The 24568-nt window shown below is 26.5% G+C and overlaps 1 protein-coding gene across 1 annotated transcript in view; it reads left to right on the top strand.

The window, feature by feature from the left end:
* LOC118063895 (lachesin-like) overlaps positions 1–24568 on the top strand; it is a 70683-nt gene that overhangs the window by 26846 nt on the left and 19269 nt on the right. The window contains exons 3-7 of the mRNA XM_035078117.1: positions 1980–2187; positions 3435–3593; positions 5866–5994; positions 18514–18734; positions 20220–20295. Coding sequence (XP_034934008.1) covers positions 1980–2187; positions 3435–3593; positions 5866–5994; positions 18514–18734; positions 20220–20295 — 793 coding nt within the window. The remainder of the gene's footprint in view (positions 1–1979; positions 2188–3434; positions 3594–5865; positions 5995–18513; positions 18735–20219; positions 20296–24568) is intronic.

Here is a 24568-nt window from a genome sequence, read left to right as displayed (position 1 = left end):
GGTTATAATTAGTGCGTCAGCCATTTTGATGCGTCATTTGCCATTATCTGGGTATTTAGTGCATCATTGTTCTGAATTTACTATTTATTAACAAAAATCAAAATTATTCTTATAAAACTATTAATTGTTAAAGACATTAAATTTCAGTATTTTTATTAATTTCTCAACTTAAAGAAGTTAATGCACACTAAGAAAATTTTTTATTGCACATAAATATAAATAGTGCTTCGATTCTAGTATATAAATAAAAACAAAAACCTTTTGTGGTCTAATAAACTTTTGCTCACCATATGTAAAACATTATTCACTGGTACAAGATATTTTCTCAACCAACTTAATAAAATTTAAATATGGTAAAGAGTTATGTAAAACTAAACATTGTTCATTACAATCATAACAGAAGCTACGATGTTGGAAAGTAAATGTTTTACTTTTTTAGTCAAAAAAAAAAAATTGCCTCAGAGTGCTTTATGAAAAAATGGACAGCAGAAATTTTAATACAGCTTTTTGTATTAAAGTGTTGGAAATTTATTACAGTATTTTTAAGATGTACATGTCCATATTACAATGTAGAGCAATTTTTCTGTTACAATAACTTGGAAGTAAATTGAGATATTGACTTTCAGCCAACAACATTCAGATTACTATACATTGGTATCAACAAGGTTATATTAAAAGTATGTTATAATCAATTAAACTATTTTTTATTCTTTAACAAAACTATTACAATAAACTTTGTTATTCATTTTTTATTAGTAATTAACAAAAATGATTTAACAATAGTTATTTATTCAACTTGGAATAAAAATGTAGTGTTTAAAGATACATAAACAATCGTTGATGATTATCACCAATTATAATAAAAAAAAGCTGATTACTATCCATAGCTTAGTCTATTTTAATTAATATTCACGTTTAATTTTTTTTTATAATTAAAATAAATCAAAGAAACTTTTTCTTTTTTTATTTAAATTCAAGTTATTAACAGTATTCATATTAACAAGACCATATTCTAAAGGTAGATAAGTTGGTTGATGTCTCTGATGTTTTTTTCTTTGATGAATTATCATTCAAGTATATTATATGGATATGTATGTACATGGGTCAATTAAACCAAATCGATAATATTAATATTATATTATGAATGTCATATTTAGATAACGAATATTACAGTAATGAACTTAGATTCAGTGTAATAATATAGAGATGACCCTGGAATAACATGATTAGTTTGTTTCGTGTCATATTTACCATACACTGTTCTACACCCTATACAATTCAGATGCTATGTATCTATAACCTAGTATGATATGGTTCATTGTGTAAACTAATCATTATTGTTATTATTACATTATCTAAAATAACGGAAACTGACTATTGTAATATGAGTAGAAGATTCTTTTAGACTAAACAAAGTTCTGATTAGGTTTGTTTTATCAGAAATTCAATCCCATATGAGCAACTCTTGGACTTCAAAAATATGTTACTGAATATGTAAATAAGTGTAACTTATTCGAATACAGTAATTTTAAATCTGTGATCATTTTAGTAGCAAATATATGCAGGCTAATGATCAAATTTACAATAAGATCTCTTAACCTGGAATATCAATATTTAAAATATAGCGAAATTCTATATTTGATAGCTCTTTGTTTTGATAATCTATAACTTGCACTTCTATATTTGTATTTTAATTAGAACGGATTCAAATTGAATAAACAATTGTTTAGTATAAATAACATCATAGTCGACAGATTTTTATTTATAATTTTTTGATAAAATAATTTAATACATTAAAGATAACATAAAATAATTTCAAGTAATTGCATATTTAAAAATAAGGAAAAGTAATAGTTAATAAATACTGACCACCAGAAGTAATTTTAATTATCGAAAAGCATAATTAATATTTTAAATCAACATTTACTTTTTGTGTTACGAATGTAAGCCAATAATGGATACAAAAATTGTTGTTTCAGGTTGCTTGGATGTTATTTGATAAAAGTGCAATTCTGACTGTTCACAATCATGTGATTACAAGAAATCCAAGAATATCAGTATCGCATGACAAGCATAGAACATGGTACCTACATATCAACAATGTACATGAAGATGATAAAGGGAAATATATGTGCCAAATAAATACAGCAACAGCAAAAACTCAATATGGATACTTGGATGTCGTAGGTAATTAACATTTATTATTTAAAACTCATTCCATTTGAATCCCTTTGTTAAAAAAAAATCATTTGAAAATTATGAAAAAGATAATTTTTATTTCAATACACAACAACATTGATTACTTTTTTTTTGTCTGAAGAAATGAGAAATTACGTAAGATTGCGGAGAAAACGGAAAGGATAGCAGCCGTTTATCTAGCAGTACTCAAGAGACAATAATAATTTAATCGGAATAGGGTGCTCAGTACGCTTGAACCTTGTGCTGTCATCCAAGATAACATATTAATATCTCCAGTTTTGACATCTCCGCGGAGAACAAGAGTCAGAGAAGTACTCGGAAAGCTAGATTAATTATTTCTATGAGACTCTTGGCCTCAATGTTTAGTACCGGATATCTGAGATTTTCTTGACATTTGCCTATGTACAGCCAAGTCTTAGAGGTGAAGATTGAGTATCAATATTTATCAAAAGAAATACTTAACCACTTTATAACAAATATATCATTATTTTTATGCTTTAGATAACATTTAAAGCTATGCCTTATTTAAAATGGAATTTCAAATCTTTTCAATTCGTTTCGGTCTTCTTTTAATGGTTGATTTTAAAAATATCCAAATCAGATATTTTATAACACGATGGTATTTAATTTTCTTTAAAAATATCTAAAAACACAAAAATTTATAATAATAAAAATTTTATATCACAATGCAATAAGAGTGAAGGAATTTTTATTTAAATATTATTATTAAAACTACAATTCTTGAAAGAAATGTTACTCTTTGTAGATAATTCTTTTTATATTGTTTGCTAAACAGTTTCTTTTATAATGATATATGTTTCTAATTGAAAAAAAAATTTTTTTTATTGCATTTATTATTTATTATACAAGTATTATTAATTAAGAGCTTTCAATTATTGAATAAGCCAATTAAAAGCAGAGATTTGGTCTTTAACTCAATTAAAAGCCATGCGTATGAATCTTTTGTATTCATATCTCTACATTTGTACCATTCTCACTTTTGTCACATATCTTTTAAAGGATAATTTCCACCACTTAACTCTCCTCTAGTGTTTATGCTTTTGCAATTCTATCAATTAACCTAAAATTGTCATAGACGACAGTAAAAGTTAACATTGTTGAAAAAATTTCTAATTTTTTATACAAAGTACCAAGATAATGTTTAATTTATTTCAATATTAGAGTTTAAAGAGAGAGTAAGAGATTAATAAAATGTTATTTTTATTATTATGTAGTGCCACCTAATATTGATGATGCTCAGAGTTCATCGGATGCAATTGTTCGAGAGAATGCTAATGTTACACTCACCTGTAAAGCTACTGGCAGTCCTACACCAAGTATTCGATGGAAACGTGATGATAATGAAAAAATTGTGATCAACAAAACACTTGAAGGTTCGTAAAATACTATGTTTTGATTAGAATATGATTTTTTTAATGAATTTACATGAATGTATGATGTTAATGCACTGTAAATCCAGTGTTTAAAAGGATTAAACACTTTTCAAGTACAAGATTTATAGTGTGAAAAATAAAAATATATCCAAAAATTTAGCAAGAACTAGATCTCTAGCAGGATAAAAGACTGGCTCATTTATGGCCCAGCATTGGGTCTGGCATAAAGTTATCATTCAGTAATGATTCTGTACTCAGCCATGACTGGATGATAAATTCATTTACTGGCAAGTCTAGCATACTCTACTAGGGCATAGAGCTACATAAATAATTACTGAATGGTCCTGGTTTTATTTTAAATCGCTATCTAGGACAGTTGAATCATAGATGGGTCTGTTGTGCTGTCCTTCTAGTGATGAAAAAGAAAAGACTTTGAATCAAAATAAAAACTGAAGATATTCAATAATTGAACAATTAACAATCTAATATCACTAGGAATCTGATAATAAAGACTTTTGTTCTCCCTGTTTTATTCAATATGACTTGATAGATGATGTGTGATGTGAGAAGTACTTACTATATTGTTATTCTTTTCAAAGTTAAGTCAAACTTCTAACTTACTCAGAATTCTTAATGGTTTATATAATAGGATTGAATTAGTAGAATTTGTTTCGTGAAATTTTTTTTTTCCTGTATGATTTTTTCTTAATCGGAGAACAAAGAAAATAGATTATTAGCCATTTATCAATGAATGGTACTAAAGAACAAAAATTCAATCAAGTTCCCTTTTGGAATGAGCATTCTTATTAGTGATTTTACCCTATTTAGGGTGAGTTAAGCAATGGATGAGTTGTGAATAAAAACAGATATTCCACTTTTATTCTCAAGATTCTTGGAGGATTGATAAATATAGATATTTAGTTTTTAATTAAAAAAAATAAATGACTTCTATGTCTGAAAGTGGGAAAATTATAACAAATTTATATTATTATAGATATTTTTTTCATTCAAAGAATAAAATATACAACTGTAACATAAATCATATCTTCAAAAGTCAATTATTATATAGAAATTTTGAAAAAAAAATTACTTTTAGTTTTTATTATATTATATTTTATATATCTTTTTATACAGTTTGTTATATCTCCTTCCGATATATAAAAGAGATATATTAAATATATAAAACAGGTAATTATAACGTCACCAATTTGATTGACATTGTAGAAATTTTTCACTTTTTCAAATAAGAGAAAAACTTTTATGATGTTAATTAAATGATGATTTAAAAATTCAGATAATTTCGAATATCCATGTTATTATATTTTCAATTTACTTTTAATATTAATTGTCCATCTACTTGACACATAAAATAACAGAAGATTATATACAACATGACGAAAATTGATGAAAATTAAATGACTTTTTCAATCTAAATTGCTATAAAATTTTGTTTGCTATTAACCTAGTCTTTCATAAGTTATCATAGATGAGGCATCTTTCGATTTAATTAATTTCATTATGAACATGCACATTAATTAATGTCTTTTTCAATCACTAACTAATCCATTCACTGTAAATCTGAAGTCTGTTAAAATCTGTATTTTGTGTAAAGAATTGACACAAAAAACTTCAACAGTTTGTTCTTAAAAAAAAAAAGTTAACTTGAAGGATGTCACTAAAAGTAGCAGCAGTCTGAAACACAAATTTTAAGTTAATTTTTCAATATGTAAAAAAAATTAGATTTCTGCAAATAGATAAGTTTAATACTGAATATTTTGTCTAACTATTTTGAGATTTAACTACTTGTTGTAGCCATAAAAAATAAATCAAATGTCATTAAAATTTTATTGATTCTTATTCAAGAAGTGTTTTCGTAAAAATAATTTGAAACATTCTAAATGATAATTCAAAGTCTCATCTATCCAATTTATGAGATCTAAAAAAACAGTAACGCTTATTCGAGTACAAATGTTGGAAAAAAACTTTGATAAACTTATTTTGAGACTTTGACCTGTTTGGAGTAATAAAATTACCCCCAATTTATCATGAAATCATTTTTTCATCTCTACTGTACTCGATTTCAGTTCAAGACAAATTTCAAAAAATTATAAATAATTGTCATTTGACATTAATCGACAGTTTGCTGATCTTGTTATTGAATCAAGCTTGAATTTAATTGCAGTTAAATTTAGCTTTGTCATAAACTTTGTAACTATTAATAATATTTCAAATATTATTTTTGGTTTATTGAAATTTTTTTTGTCGGTTCTAGTGATGGAATGGGAAGGTGAAACATTAGAGATGACACGAATTTCAAGACTCGGTATGGGTGCTTATTTGTGCATAGCAAGCAATGGAGTACCACCTTCTGTCAGCAAGCAGATCAAAGTATCAGTAGATTGTAAGTACATCATATATTATTATAAAAAATTAAATTCATAATTTTATCATTTTTTTCAAACTTAAAAAAACTTTTTAAAATATCAATCCAACAATTTTACCAATTATCATAATTCAAACAATCCTCCAAGCTATTTTGTTACTGATTTATCTAATATCACTGAAAATGTTTTAAAAAATATTCAAAAACCTATTTATTAGAATTTGATAATAGAGGAAGATGTTTGATGTAAATAATATGATTAGTTTGAAGGCTCCAAAACGAATACGATTACATGAGAAACAGATTTCTAGTGACTCAACGTAACATTACATCTGGATATTTCTTCTTATCTTAATAATCACCCTCTCCTTTCTCGATAATCTGAGTTAAACGATCAGTTTAACTTATTCGAATGATGTTTCAAGATTTACTATTGTTGTTTTAAGACAATTATTCATTTGATTTATTGGGTATCATGATTTATTGGATCCAACCCGATAGGTAACTTGGAGATAATAACGACATTATTATATCATATATCAAATATATATTTTATTCAAATGAGTTTTTTTATCTTGATAAGTTTTTGATAGTTATATCCGTCTCATTTAGCTTCTCAATCGATACTAAAGTTATATTTGATTTAGTTAATTGTCTGCTACTGCTATTTGTGTTTTAAATAAGTCAAAGTTGGTCGAGGGAATATTGAAGAGATGTATTCATATTAAAAATTAAATTAATCTATTCACATATTGTTATACGTGGTTTTATCCACTTTTTAAAATACATATTCATACATTTTACAGAATAAAAAAAAATAGTTTGTTTATTGAATATAAATTTGCCAAAAAAAAACAATTTGAATAATCAATAATTTATTTTTTATTAGTTTGAAAGTTTACATGACTCTATCGATAAATGATATAAAAATAATTCAATTTTAATATTATGAATGAATACATGATTTACAAGAGAAAACTGAATTACACATAAACATCAGAATTATTAATTTATCAATAAATTAAAGTTAAAAAAAATCATAGAAAGATTTTCTTGATTTTATTGGCATGATAAAAAAATAAGATGTGAATAAAAATAATCATCAAAACAGAAAATTAAGTAATTCTTTAAAAGAATTTCTTCATACTTGGAAACAATAAGTAATTATAAATTAATTTATTAACCTCCCACATATAATAAGAATTGTTGAAAAATTTGATCAATATTGTTTGATTGATTTTGTAGATTAAATTATTTTCACTACAGCAATTTTTAAGCTTATTTTAAATTGTTCTTAAATCATATTATTCCATTCATGTACTATCTGCTTAATCCTGAATTTTTGTGAACATATCATAGTAAAATTTTGAATTAGCTGGTCGCTTAATTTTTGCTGTAACACGTTTGTCAGTGTACAAACAGGAAGCACAGAGTCCAAGCACGTGAAGATATGGCACGGATTTTTCTCGTTGCTGATTTTAATAACAGATTGCCACTAACGTCAGAAGAACCCAACGGTGCTTATAAAGTCGGGAAAGGTGGAGGAACGTTGAATCACCGCCTATACGTGACTTCGTCTGACCTCAAGCATCTCGTTTGGTATTTTTTGCTCTTTTCAACCAATATCGATTCGCTAATATGAAATTGTTCGTATGAATGAAAAAAACTTTGGATACATGTGAAATTAAAACCCCAAATACTCTTGTGAATCTAATAAAGAATGTATATCAAATACTGGCAAAAAAATTGAAACATTTCTCATTTTTAAAAATATACTAATCTATAAATACCTAGCATACATTCGATAGCAATCGCAGATTAATTAAAAAATAAATTCGTTGGAAGTACAATTTTATGCTTCGATACTTCATTTTGTCATCTATCACTAACACTATGCCAGATGTTTAGATGAAAAAGTGATAGAAATAAGAAGTGAAAAAATTATGAATTTTCAAAAATCAACCCCATCACAATAACTTTCTAACAGATAATTAATAAAATACTGTAAAATAATTATATGTCTTCAACAATGCCTGACTTATTTATTGATATTAATTTACAACTTAGACTAAGAAACATCAAACATCTTCCTTTAATTATGAAATCTTCCTTTCATTTTTAATCAACTTTTAGTTCCTTTAAATCATTTCTCGCGTCATTATTTTATAATATTATTCATCATTAAACTGTGCAATCTAAATTAAAAATATTCTCCCTACATCTCCATGTTAGAAAAAGAAAGTCCCAAAAGAAATTCAAAAAATAACTGCCGAGAAACATTTTAAATTCGAGATGCAATAAAACTTCTTTGGAATTTTCTTTAAACAACCTTGGTAGAAATTTGTCTAATCTTTAGTTAGCTTTCATACGTTGTATGTATTTTGTATCCAAGTGCAAGATTGTGCTATGTAGATTTTTATCTAGAGGAAATACTTATTCAATTCGATTGAAATTATTTGAAGATATCTCAAAGATAAAGTTGCCAGTATACATAAAAATAATTTAAATTCAGCCATTTATTTTATTCACTCTGAAAGACACTTTTCTACATAAAATTAAGTTTGTGGCGAAATCATAAATAAATAATCGATAGTGAAGAGTTAATTTTAAAGCGAGAAATTCAATTAATAAGGTCATGTAATTGTCAATCAGATCCGATTATATATTACTGATATTGCTATCAGTCCCTTTCTTTTATTAGATTCAACCTAAATTGGATGAAGCATATAGAAGATGATATCTCGAAGATTTGTTGATGCCAATCGACTATTCCAAAAGTTTTAATGTCTTTGTAAAACAATAAAATTAGAGATTGCACTTAAGATCTTGGCGTTTTTTCAAATTCAAAGTCATTGCAACATTTCTTTTCTTTAATTTTGTTGGTTTACTTTGTTACTCTTTTTTATTATCATGCATTTTATCAGCTATTGTCGATTTTATTTTGGCATGTTAGTTAAAAAACTCATTAATGTAATTACTTTGTTCATAAACCTACAGTTTCGGAAACAAAGGAAAGATGTAGCAAGGAAGAAATTAGAGTTGATAAAGTTTGTATTATACGCTATGAATTATACATTCAAGAGAAAGTATGAAATAATAATGATGGAAAAGTTTAAAAAAAAAGATTGATTTTTCTTCTATGGAATTTTATTTTCCATACAAGATAATGAAAAAAATATACAAAATTTATTATTATCATTTTAATATTTAATAAGATCATTTCAAAAAAAAAAACAGAACTTTATTCTTCTTATCAAAACTTTCTAATCAATAGGAATAATAATTTAAAAAAAGAGATTGATTGTAATTACAACTTTTATTTTTGTTCAGATTTTAATTAACTTCATTTTCATGATGAATGGCAAACAACAGAATGCATGAGAGTGTACATATTTTTCAAATAGTTGATCAAAGTCATAAAAGTTGTGGTGCTTTTAATGACAACTATGTTGTTACAAACTCTGCTTTATTCCCAATAAAAGAATTTAACAAATATTGACATTCATTTTACATAATAATATTCTAGAATGTATTGATTATTATAGTGATATTGTTAGAGACACATGGATACTGAAATATTTATCGAAAAAATTGAGGTAACAGGGTAAAAGTTCATTCGTGAATTTTCAAGTATTGAAAGGTAGTAAATGATTTTTTCTCATAAATGTTCCATTTCCTATCGTTATCCAATTTAAACTTTAAGAATAATTTGTTCTTATTCTTCTGTACATTTTTTTCCTTTCTGACAAAGAATTAGAATTGAAACATTCTTTGGAGATTTAGTTAGAATTATTAATGATTGAAAAATAGATTCTTTATATTGATTTTTAGAAACATTTGTAATGATTAGAATTTTTAAAAAATATTATACTACTTGACTCCAACTAGAAAATAGTAATCATACCATTAAAAACAATCATTCTGATTTCTCTCCTAAATTATATTCTTTCAAGTCACAATTGAATGAACAGATGAAAGGCAGATTGATGATGATCGAAAATTAAAGAAGAAAAAAAAATGATAAATGATTTTCTAAGTTTTTATTTTTGGTTTTTTAAAATGGATATTTTAATAACTCAACTGTGTGTAGCAAACATGTGGTCTAGACACAAAACATGATACATAACATGTTATAAGTACTTTATACCTCTGCAGTTACATGAAAAGCAGAATCATGTACGTATAATTGCAGCTCATTGTAAAGTTACAAATATTTATAAAAAACAACGATTCTATATTTAATATATTCTGCTAATAAATGTTGATGAGCTGATAAATTGTTCTATCATCAATACAGAGTTACTGAAGCATTCAAACTTTTTTATAATAATAAAAAATATTTTTAATTTTTAAATGCTATTCATGAACTTTACGTGGTTAGTTATCTTTAGATAAATTAATTTCTTTTATCTTGATAATCATTTTCAAAGTTAAATTATTGATTTACTAATGAACGTATGTATACTGGGTCGAAAATGAATCATTATACTTGGTAAGTACGTGATGGTGATGATGGATATTAAATATAGATATATATATATATTATATATGTGCAAATCATGTTCACAGAGAAGTACAATTTAGTTTGCATTTTTATCTCATTTACTTAATTTTCATTTTGATATATCACGTCACTATTACGTATTGTAATAATTGTGAATTTAATAATTATGTTGAATTCTCTGAACAAAAATGAATCTTATTTAGTTAATATTTTGTTTATTTTATTTCATAGTTTTTTAAATATTCAACTTATGGTTAAACTCAACACTTAGTTATAAACATATTTTTAAAGAAAAGAACCAAGGCCCAACCCTGTTTTATGACTTCAGACACTTGGGTCATACAAAGGACTCTTTCTTTATTAAGTTTTATTTGGTACTCTATCTTCAGAGTATTGCATGTGTTTTATTTATTATAACCATCTGTAATGTTTAAACAAATAGAGAAGAGGCTTAGATCTCTTTGTCTAAATAATACTTCAGTTTAAAGTCTTTAGTTAGTTCTGTACGACTATCTGTAATGTAAAGACGTTTTCTCTAAATGCAATCCGTGATAATAATAAAGAATTAAGTTATAATTTTTGAAAATAGAAAATCAACTTGTACTTGATTATTTCACAAATACCCATCCGAACTTCCAATAAATTAAAATTATAAATTATTCATCAATGAGAATATATCAATGATGAATCAAAGATACCAGTGTAATCAAAGTGATTAGTGCGTTTGCGTTTCTTATAAAGAAAGGGAACTTTAATTGGCATGCATTATTTTCTATTAAAAAATATACAATCATTTATGCACAAACACTGACAAAAAAATAACAGTAAGCGTTGTTTTACACTAATTTTCAGTGCTAATCCAATTTTTTTCTTTTTAAGTGATAAGATTGGCACTGATAATCAGTGAATATTCACTTACTTATTTAAGAGAGTCAAAATATGACAAAATTACAAATTTCAAAAATTGACTTCATTACAATAACTTCCTTAAAAGAAGTTAAAAATAGTACATTTACTAGGAGAATAAAATTAACAATCTCAGCACAGGTGTTCGCCTTATAAAAAATATCCTTCGTTGTTTCCTTGTTATACAATGTCCTATTTACTTCCTTAATGCACAATATACGACTTGCTATTACTTATTATATGGTAGATAAAATTCTACTCAGTAGAATTTAGATTCCCTCATAAAAGTGTTCTAAAAATAAAATGACAAAGATTCTGCTGATTATAATACACTGGAATCAATTCCATATCTTCATTAAATAATTAGAAATAATATTGATTATCATAAAGGTCTTCTAATTACTCGGGATGTATTTTGTATACTGTCACAATGGCCTATTGTCAAGTTTCCTATGAAGAGAGATAATATATTTGATGTACTAATGGAATATAACCCTGAAACCTGAGGAAAACAATGATCAAATAAAAATGTTCTCGTCATAGTAGACTATTGATCATTAATTCACGAAAAGTCTTGCAAAGCTCACAGGTTGATCTTCTTACAAATTTAAACAGTAATCTTTAAAAAAAAAAAACAATCGTGTGTATTGGTGTAATTATAAAAGTACAATTATAATACGTTTTAATACTTTGCTCTTATGACACACAATTTATCAAATAATTTTTATGTTAATATTCCCTAAAGACATATAATTAACAATCTAGATTTTTCATAAAGTCAAGTGATTAAAAAAACTTTAATTTAATAATTGTACCTTCTAGCTAGAAGATCATCTTGTAAGCAAAATAAAAATAAATAAATAAAAAATGAAATAATGAATTGAATGATGATTAAATTATAATCAAATATATTTTTTTAATTTCATTAAATATAATTATTACTGTCAGAGTACAAGAAAAGACAATTTAATATTTATGTTCGTAACTAATATTACTAATATCAAATAATGATATACTGAAATTTGTTTGATAATGCTTCATGTCTATATAATATAAATAATATGTATGTTGACTACCATTATTATTGACAATATCATGAATTACCAGAACATAATCTTTCAGTAGTACAACCGTATATAGAATCAGCCATAAACTTGTTTACAATATAGCTATGTTATTTATTTTGAAACTTGTTATATCAAAAGTAGCGGTCGGTATTCCTCGCCAAGTTCACCCCCTAAGGGGGAGCGAACCTCTCTTCCTCGCTTGCCCTTCTACTCTATCATTCATATCAGCTGCGACTCTTACGTGGAAAATTTCTTCAACTTGATTATACTTGGTCCAGTTTTTTTTAAACTATTTTTTGTCTTTTTTTTGAAGAAATAGCTCAATTCAAGTCAAATTTCTAAGCAAAAAACTGCCAGGATAATCTTTTATTCCATCAAGTGTCAGTTACTTTACTTCATTTATTATATATCTACAGTTATTATTACATAAGTAGCTCAATAATGTATTTTAAAATTTGTCAGATCATTTTTTTTATTCATAAAACTTGACTCTTTCCAATTCATCTTAAAATTGTATTTTTCAAATTATAATTTACTCTTGAATTAATAGCTTTTAAATTCATCAACTTTTCTTTCATCATAAAAAACATATGCATTTCTAGCAGGAAAGCACGATTGATCATTTTTGGTCCAGCACTGTGCTAGTCCAAGTCAGCTATGGTCTAATAGTCAACCAAAAATGACCAGTGGTCATTTTCAACTTGATGATATTTTTCTGCTGAGTTTGAATGTTTGCTAGTTAATTCATGATTGATCTTGATTGAATTATATATTCTTTAGTTGTAAATAGCTATCAAAAAGGTATTAATAATTCGAAAACTAATATGAACTTGATAAAAAGCAGAAGAAATATTTTCAATCGATCTATCAGATTTGCTAAATACCAATCAATAAGACCTAGACATCTTTTGAAAAATTTCATTCTATGAATTACATGTTCATGGAGTATAAATAATGACAATGAATATACAACAACTACATTCAAGAGAGTTCTTATTCAAGGTGAAAGAGTAAAAAAAACACTTGAAGTATTCAATCCATTATATCTATGGTCATTTTGTTTTTATTGACTGTTGAACACAAAAGTCAATATCCAACAATTTTTGACATGTTTATTTCAAACCAATTTCATTGTGAAGAAAGAGTTATAGAGAATGGAAACACTTTTGAAATACCAGCAGATCTAAAATAAAGTATTTTAATTTATTAATCCTATTCTTGCTTCAACGCCATATGTAAAACATTAATCTTAGAATTTTTCTCTTGTGCTATTGGAATGAGCTAATTAAATTCTTTTTATATTTCTGTTCAAACTGAAAGAAACTTTCAATCACTTACATTATAAAACCAATACTTCTGAATATCTAGCACTGTTACATATTTTAAAAAGTTTAATAAATGAAAAATATCATCAACGATCTCTCTATAATAATTTTAAAGATGACAAGCTATATGAAATGAACTATTCTGTAAAATAACATAAATTTATCTTCATGAATTTATTCTAGATGAACATTTCAATATTTTTCGTTCCATTAATTAACAAATACGCTGAAAAAAATTGATAAAAATTATTTGGTCATTGTTGTCAAAGTAGATTCATCTAAGCTATCATTGAAACTAGTTCATTCATGCATTGCAAAAATAACTGTAACTACACATCATAAAAATATTTAACAACTCGATTGTTTAATTTTCAAGCTAGCTAACAAACATACATTTAATCAACAAACAACTGTCTATCAATGTAGTCTTAAAAAAAAATGATAGAATATCAGATTATTTGAAATTACATTTAGATAAATAGATAAAAGTCAGTAGAAAAAAGAATGAAACATGATGTAATTTGAGTTTACTTTTCAAATTTATAACATCTCCAGTATCTCATACTGTCTCACTTATTACATGATCAGATTAATGGAACCGTTGACGGACTTTTCCATACATCGAGAGATAACTTGTAAGACAGCAAAAGTCGTCGTCCGCAATACACGTAGTTTTTTCAGGCAACGCAAAGGTTGATTTATTCGTTCTAGTTTCCCCAGGGTACAGTCTTCCTGAAGTGGCTACGTGCCTTGACTATAGACTTGTGAGATGTCGTCCTAAGACTTTCCTTTGCTTGAAGAATATTTTCTTTTTTACCGGACTTACCCTATCTGAATGTTTTTTTAGCTACTGAAAGCGATGAATTTTATAATAGCAATGAATTTTTCAGAATTTCTTATTACCAACTTTGTAAATATTGTTGTGTGAATACTGGATACTAACATTTTAATGCAACCTATTCAAATTTTATTAAATAATATCAGCATCAATATTTATCATCTATTTAAACATGAATAATTAAAGGTGATCTATTTTATTTATTTCAGAAGTAAATATTTTTTAGAAATTACTCAATTCTATCAATCTTAATGCTTTAATTCAATTCTATATTTCAGTTAATTATTCTAATATTTTTTTACAGTATTGAAATCGACTGTCAATCAGTCATTGTCTATTATATTCATTCCAATTTGAACAGCAGACAACGTTACATTCTGATTACTATGCATTTAGTTTTATTATTATCATTACTATAATCATACATGTTATTATAATATTAAATTTATTATGTCAAGATTTGAGAATCAGCTAATGATTAAACATTCTTTTAAAAGTTGGATAATAATTATAATATATACCTATTATTTTTCCTATATTTTTAAAATAAAATATTTTTTTTTTCATCTGGGTTAATTGAAGAAAGAATATTTTTTACAAATGGAGGAATAATTTTGAATAATACATTGAATTGTAAAAAATGAAAAGAATGAAGATTTTTTAATCTCATTTATTAGAATTCATTTATGTAAAAATAATGACTAAAGTATGTTACTCTATTTATATACCTTGATTGTGAATCTACAATAATTATATTAGGTTAATAAAATAGGCACGAAAAAATTAGCGATTATTAAAAATCACTCTTTTATAATAGAGTTTTTATATTTAAATTATAAATAATTTAGGAATATTTTAGTAATTAAAATTGTTAATAAATTACTTAGAAAATAATTCAAAAAAATTTGTTTTTATAGGGAATTCTGAATGTTTTGATTAGGATTTGATGATTAGTAGTAAATAAAATAATTATTAGTATTTATTTCTGAAAATAGGTAATAAAATTTTAAGTGAATAAATTTGGATTAAAAAAATCTATAAATAAACTAATCATAGTAATAAATAATAATAATAATCAATATCTTTTGACAGTAGTCATTTTTCACGTTATATCCAGATCATTTGAGCTTTAGTAAATCTGGGATTACAATAGATTATGGTAGAATTAGTCATAAGTCCCTATTAAGCTACTATTCACAAGATAAAAACATATCTTACATTAGATGTGATAAAATGAAAAAATAAAAACAATTGTAATAATTTCATATTCATAAATAACATGATGATTTTGTATAATATTTGATGCATAAAAAAAAAGTCTTTCAACAGTTTAGTATTTCCTCGAATGGTTACAAATAAAATATTCTATCATCATTAAAATGAACATTTTTTCACAACACAAAAGATACAGCTGGAAAAAATTGAAAGCAAATTGATTAAAAATATATCACACAAATCATAATAATCCATGCAAATTGAATAAAAAAAATAAAAACTCGTGAATTCTATAACAAGAAAGAAAAAACAATATTTCAGTTAAATGAAACTTGACAATAATTGAAAAGTATTTTTTAATATTCTTCAATAAATCAATTTCTCATCCTCATGGCGATAGTCCTTTTGCCATCTGCAAATAATTTGGTGTGCATTGACGAATGCACACATTGTCTTAAAGTCCCTTTCTTTGATACCAAGCGTAATCTTGATCTATTAATTTCCTGTTCCGTGAAACTTGGAGCTCATATATTGTTAAAGTTTGAATAAGTGATATGAATTGAACATAATATCAGAATGAATATTGGGCACACAGTAGAAGCTGAAATGGCATAAAAAATTTCCTGTGTGGAATTGTTACAGATTGTCTGCTTAGTAAAATTCAATTGGCTACATTCCATACGTTTGTACGATAGTCCATATCACAAATTAATAAGGATAATAGTAACATTACTGTAACATCCTTCCGATTGTAGACGTTTTCACCAGCTACTGGTCCCCTACCACCTGACTCGTCGTCGTCAACCCTCGAGCAATCCTCTCTACGAGACCGCCAGCAACCCTCCGTAATCAAATCCCACCCTAACCGCTCTGCACCCTCTTCGCACGAAAGGAATGTTAATGCGACAATACCTCTGTTCTGACTCACCTCCACCCTGCAGAGAGCAAAGCGGCACCTCGAGACGAGCTATACGCGCAACACGATCGGAGAAATCCCTGAGGATTATTTTCTCTTTCTCACTCAAACCCTTGTACCTTCTTGTTAACTCCGTTAGGCATTTCCTCATCCCCAAACACACAGTGCCGACTCTAATCTCTAATCGATACTTTTTACCATCGATTGCCACTTGCCCTACAACTACTACTCTTTTACTCCCTTTTCATTTTCGCACCATGTTACTTTTTCATTTATTCACACTATATAATATCAAGCTTTGCTACGATCGATCAATCTTGTACGAAGAATTCGCGTGGCACCGGCTGTAATATTGCTTTTAGTTTGCCTTAGGCAGTCAAGAAAACTTTCTTTTCCTCATCGAACTTGAAAAGACCCAAGCACAATGCTACAATCGCCTAGACAGTCTATAAAACTCTGGACTCTGCTGGACAGAATCAGAATATTATACGTTACAGGGTCTTCCATTTAATCATATTTCTGCGTTCAGTTTCTTACCCCCTGAAGCCAAGTGTAAAACGTGATGTGATTACAGCTGCACATCTCTCACAGACATACCAATTTCATCATATTTCTTTTAGACTCATTTTCAGACACATGACACATTACAGACCTTCTAGATAAACGTCATCATATTTTGGCTTATTTCTTCCTTTTACTCTTTCTAATAAAATACCTCTATTAAAGCTTTATCTAATCATTTGCTCTAGCAACTTAAAATTAAGTTCGATTGATCATCACCACAATGTATGCCAGCTTTCATTATGATCAACTTTACTTAAAAGTTTTATTTCAAATAGAATATTTTTTTTTACTTTATTTGATCTGATGAAGTTGCCTGGTGATTGATTTTATCATATTGTTGTTAATTTATTCGATAATGAAGGCTTCAACATTGAAGCAATGAAGGATATACGATGATCAAACCATATTAAATTGATTGAATCTTAATCCTTCCATTCTTAGAATAGATGAACAAAAGCTTCATTAAATATTGATTATTATTAAACAAACATTAATAAAATTGTAATAATGAAGAAGAATAAATTTTTGCATTCAGGTAAACAATTATTTAAACTCCATTAATTTAAAACAATGCTGAATGATTCAGGAAAGCAAATAATGATAAAGAATATGCAATACATTGTCGCTAAAACTGACGTTTGTTTTTACATTATTACATTCTAAAAAACTTTATAAACACTTCGACTTATTCTTTGCTCAACCCTCATATGAAATATCCCTTTTTCATTCCTCACTATAACCCTCATCTACTACACCCTTGCATTCTTGCATTTTCTTAATAATCCCTTTCTTTCTCATTCTCTCCAATGTTCAGAACAATTTAAATCACTTGAATGAAACATGACAATTTGATAATTTTTAATTACTTAAAAATATCTTGAGTACAAAGTGGTTCTTCTATAAACTGGATAATAAAAGATTCAAGTTGCTTTTGATTCTTTGATCATGGATCGAGGTTTCATTTGTTGGTAAAAACAAAAGTTGGAATAGTTTTGAAATATTTTAAATGTCAAAGCCAGAGATAATAGTGACTATGACTTGATCAATTGACAATGAAATCAAAGAATATGACTTCTAAATGGATCTTATGTTTGAAGTTGATTTGAATATATTGAACGAAAAGCTTGAAATGATTGTGCATAAAAATATGGACTCTAATAGAAATACAAATGACTTATCACTATTTGTAACTTTTATTGCAGTTTCTCCAATGTTATGGATACCTCATCAATTGGTAGGTGCACCACTAGGATACACAGTGACTCTGGAGTGTTATACAGAAGCACATCCTACTTCACTTAACTATTGGACAAGGCATGAGAACGGAAGGATGATTCATGACAGTAAAAAGTACAAAACCACTTCAGTGGCAGAAAAACCTGCTTATAAAACTCACATGACTCTCACCATATATGACTTGGAGGTAATAATGTCTTTTTTAATATCCTACTTGTTTTGAACAATGGTAATATAATAGGCGCAAATAGTAATGATCGTGGAATGCACGATTGTTTCAAATATTCGTGGATTCTGTAGTTGAACGAGTTCAAATGGATATGAGTGGAAATTGAAAATATTTCCTCATATCTCTTGTATTGATTTCATCGCGCATAAATGTATTATATTTGCAGGTGTACTGATAAATTAACGATCAATAGTAAACTAGACTAAAAATTGCTATACAGATATAACTAAGAATATTACCTAATAAACTTTGCTAAAGTATTTTAATTAGATTTTTATTGCTTTTTTTCTGTATTTATGAAGTTTCATTCAATACTTGATCTTTTTACTAATTTTTTCTAATTAAAATAAAAGTTATTCCCAATTGTTCAATATTTATAATAAATAATCCCGGTTCAATATCATTTCATTTTGAAAGATTGATAATGGAATTAAAATTTATTGTATTTAATGCATTTCATTTGTATTAAATTATTTTTGATTTTATGATATCATTGAATGCTTTATAATAATACTGACATAATTATTTATTACCATTATCTATATAATTCATTATGGATAGTTTTTCAATTATCAAGTTAATATTATCACATTTTAACACTTATTCTTAAATATTTACTGAAATTTTTATTCAACCTTTCCTATTAAATTTGATTAAAGAATCAAGTAAAATTGTTATTCAACATTAAATCAGCTTATCTGAAGTTAATTTAATATTCGTTGAAATAAATACGCGGACATACAATAATGCTAATTAGAGATTAATCATTGTGATTTAATGAACTATTGATAAATATGAAATTAATTGCTATGAAAAAGGGCTTATAATTTTGACTTCATTGCATACAAGAAATGAAAAAACTTGCTAAGCCATCCTAACAAGGAGCTTGACATTTCAACTATATCTACCATCTATAGAAATTCATTCTTCAAGTCAAAGTCAAGATAGAATTCTTGAAAATTTCGCTCTGGAAAGATGGATAAAAAGTTACAATTTGTTAAGGATGTTTAAGTTGATGATAAAATATGTTTTTAAAAAATTGATACATCCAATGATAATTGACTTTTTAATTTATCCAAAATATTTAATAATTGTTGATGATAAAAGTTTAGTTCAATTCTTAAAAAAACCTATACCAATTTTACCCTACAAAGTTATTCAGTCCCAAATCTTGGACCCATCATTTCTACCTTTTAACTAGTCTTCTACCATTTAATTACTTCAGCTACTATATTACTACATACCATAGAACTACCTTTTACATCAATGATTACTGAATGGTCCTAGTCTTATTTTGAGAAAAAAACTAACAATAGCTATAAATGTTTGATAATAATTTCAACTCTTCAAAGTATTGATAATTAAATAAGATAAAATAAGATTATTGATAATATTGAATAAAACTGGTATAGAAAAATGTTAAATTAATATTTCAACTTTCAGAATTCAGACTATGGCAGCTACAAATGTGTGGCTAAAAATCCACGAGGAGAAACTGATGGCACTATTCGCTTATATAGTAAGTATTTTATATAACAAAAAAAGATATTTAACAAAAATGATAATACATGTAACAAGAGTAATGTAATTCATTGTCAGCAGTTTTAGTATAGTATATCCCTTTTTTGAATTTAAATATGCTGTGTTGGTGAAAAAAGTCATAGGAATTGATTTAATGCGACAATCTAAGTTAATGAATATGGTGATTAATTTATTCTTACATCAAAAAAATTTTCAACGAATTAAAAATAATACAAGTCATTTAGTTAGGTGTGCATGTCAAGGATATTGTGCAGTTTTAGAAAGTTGACATTTCTCTGACTGTTTATGTTGAACAATCATCATATAATATTAAGCATATACAGATATTGATTAAATTATATTTTTAGATCAAGAATAATTTCATTGTTGATCATAATGTTTTTAAATAAGACAATAATGGCAGAATGATGACAGCAGAATGGATCCAGAATGATGGAGGATCATGACATTTCTGTCATTATTCTGCCTCCACTCTGCTATCATTCTGGATCCATCCTGCTGTCATCATTCTGCTATTATTGTTTTATTTAAGAATATTATCATTAACAATCAAATTATTCTTAATCTAAGAAGCATTTCATCGTTCATCTATAGAGCTAGGATAATGATAATTGAAATTGAGCGTAAACATAATGTTATCTAATAACAGAATTTCAAATGGTTGTTGAACGTTTTCAATCATCTTGAATATTTTTCGTATCTAATTGAAAAACTTCTTCCATTTATTTTTAAACTTTCCAATTCATTTTTTAACAAAAGATTTAATGAAGAAAGGAGAAGTAACTTCTTAAGAACAATAACATTAAGAAAATAATTATAAAAATAAATAGAAGCTTAATCTTTTTTTTTTTTCAAAAAATTGAAGAAAAACTACGAAATAATTCGCCAATGATTTTTCTTTTATATTATTAAGGCCCTGAGGATGTGGAAATTTTTCTTTTTATGAAAACTGATAAGCTTTCGAAAGTCCATTATTCTTCCAGCGAACTGCGGTTCTGAAAAATGTTTTACGAGCTTTTTCAGTCAACTTATCAGCAATTAAAAAAAATCGATTGTAGCTTGAAGGTGGGCATGAAATTTAAATGACAAAATGATAAGAAAAATGCTTCTTCCATAAATAATTGCTTAGGTAAAGATAATTAGCTTGACTAATCTCATTAATAATATCTCAAATGCTGTATTTTGAATCTGGTGAGGCTATTTTGTTCATCAAGGTCCAGTTTATCCAATCTTTCATCATCATTTATGCTTAAAAGCATTCCTGATAAATATCAATAATTTTTCTTTGTTATCCGTATTGGAATAATCTTCATCTCTAAATTCACGTCTAGCTTTATTTTCTTTAATATCCTTCTTCAAAAACATTTAAAATAGCATATAGTGTAAAAGATTTTAAACTAAAGCTTCATCAATTTATTTTATGGTTTATTTTCCATTGATAATCAATAAATCGTTGATCATAATTAAAATCAATTTACAAACTCATCTCCAAAGTTTGTAGTTATTTTTTTTCATTCATGTTAAAAAGAGATTGACATTTAGGATATAGAAATACAACTTTCTCCATGTTTCATAAATGATAAGTTAGAGTATCTTGATAAAAATGTATTTTTAATTTTACTAAAACATCTTTAAAAAATTTTCTACAATGTAAAGTCAGACCAGATAGAATGATTCATTTGGAAAAGTTATTCATTAACTTCGTGGTGCTTCTTTTAACGCACCAAGAAATGCATTTTTAGAGACCTTTTAATAACTACTAAAAAAGTCGTGTCTATGAATACAATTTTTAATTTTAGCAATTAGAGCCATTTAATGTTTTACATATATTTTATGTAGAAAATAAAAGCAGAGCCTTTCAGCATGTCACTGATGTTGTTGTAACATTCTGTTTTCTACATTACATTCTTAGTAAAATATCTATTTTTTTTTATTAAAAAACTTTTAAAAAATTATTGTCAATACTTGCAATAGATTAAAAAATGAAATTCTACAATTAAATATATCTCAACTATTATTGTTATATATTTGTCCTAATCAATAGCTTATCTATTTCTAATGCTACAAAATGGAGAACAACTAAGTCAATCAATATAATTAAAAGTCAATTATTTAGTCTCGTATAAAAATACATTCATCGACGAATAACTGCAGCATAATGATTGTCAGGAAATATGTGTTTACCTCAAGATATGAAGAATTCTTCTCATAAATAGCAACGTTACTGTCATTTTGCGAAACTATGTGTTAAGCATGATTGAAATGTCGTTAGTGACGGCTTAATCAATGCTTCCAAATAATATAATCAAAATTGGAACAATGTGCATTTGTTCTAGAAGTATTTACCACTCTCTAGCTCTTCTACGTTCTGATAGCAATTTTACTAGAGGGGTGTGTTTTTCCCGGAATAAATGTGACAGATTTTATGATTTAACCAAATATGACTTGATAGTGATAATACCTATTACTCGGAAAATACATTATAATTTCTACATAAACATTCGATATTGTAGATATAAAGATTCTATCAATGCTATCAAATGAGAATAATGAATTATGTGCTGTTAAATGTAGATAAATTTTATTTTTATCTTTAGACATGTTCAAATTTTTGAGAAACACCAACCAACTTGACTATTCAAGCTGAAAAAACTGATTAAATTTGATAAATTTAAAATAATAAAAGTTGATCATCATCAGCTTGACAGATAATTACCATTTGCAGAAAAAATTGTAGCAACTTATTTCATTTAAAAGAGATTTATTGAAACTTTGATCAAAGTCTTTTATTTTTAATCATTTCCATTTGTTATCAACAGAATATTTATATCCTAAAACTACCATCATACTTGATGAAATTTGTTTACAGTAGATAAATTTTAAAATAAGAACTCTCTCATGGGGAAGTTAAATATTTTTCAGTGTTTTTTTTTATGAAGCCGAAATTTAACATCGTTCTGCACTAAAAAAATTTATAACTGCAGTTATCTGTCATTCTTGATCTTGATTGTAAATAATTCCAATTAAAATAGTCTTTTATCAATAACTATTAAATTCCACAAGAGTGCTATTGGTTTTTATTGTTATTTCTATATTCGGAATTGAATGGATAAACATTTAGTTGTTTATTAATTATTAGTTCTTGGTTAATTATAAAAACTTTGTTTTTTGTCATTTCCAGTCTTTTATGTTATAAAGGTTTAATTGAATATTAATTAAATAATTGTGTTATGTATTTTAATTTAATTTTATGCATTGTACAACTTCCAAAAAATTTTATTTTTGAAGCTGTGTAATACTTGTTATTTTTAGCTTTCTAGGCCAATCTAAACAATAAACTTTTTTATCAAGTTTTTTTATATTAACATTTATATTATAATTAAACTTTAATTATATGGAATTAATATTTCACCAAATAAAAGCTACAGGGAGCAAGTTTTAAAGTAAAAACTATCTTGGAATTCAAAATAAGTCTGAGACCTGAATTTCTTGTAATACATTTTACAACATTTTATGATGATTGGGTTATGAAAACATTATGGATTAATTTTTACTTCATCATATTGACCATGTGATGACTTGACTTGATGTAAGAAACATCTGTAATAAATAATCTGTGAGTGAAGGTGGGAAAAAAAATCTAGCAATACCTTGCATGAATGTGTGAGTAAGTGATGAGAGGTCAGTAATTAGTCTATCTGGAAAACCTAAGACCAAATGGTCAACCAAGAATGCTCTATTAGTAACTATCAGCTAATCATTTCTTTTTAAATATATTCCACTTGTTCTTCATTTATTCAGTCCCTTTCTACACTAATCTTCCATGATGAATTAAACAACAATCTATAAAAAGATGTCTTCTAGACATGATAGATAAAATGTCAAAATAATATAAATATAAATATGATTTTATTCTGAATCGATTTTATAATGGAACACATTGTTAGTGGGAAGATATTAGCATTTGGGTGTAGTGATGAATCAGACAAAAATGAACGTTATCAATATAATATCATCCAGCCACCTGTCTCAACTCGTTAACCCATGGCTGCTCTCATTCTAACGGCATACACATTATATATCCTATCAGTATTTCCATCCGCATCGCTCGATCTTTCATTCTGTCTCGACATAGAAAAATTTCTGTCTCTCATTGTCTTGCCTTCTTTCACAATCGCTGTCTGCGCGTTCATCCGTCTCTCATCAATCTTCGATTTCCGCACCTTGTCCCTTCTTCTTCTTCTCCTTCT

Source organism: Chelonus insularis, unplaced genomic scaffold (assembly GCF_013357705.1).
Source record: "Chelonus insularis isolate UGA/USDA-ARS -01 unplaced genomic scaffold, ASM1335770v1 contig_116_pilon, whole genome shotgun sequence".
Lineage (NCBI taxonomy): Eukaryota > Metazoa > Arthropoda > Insecta > Hymenoptera > Braconidae > Chelonus > Chelonus insularis.
This window is presented reverse-complemented; position numbering and strand designations above follow the sequence as displayed.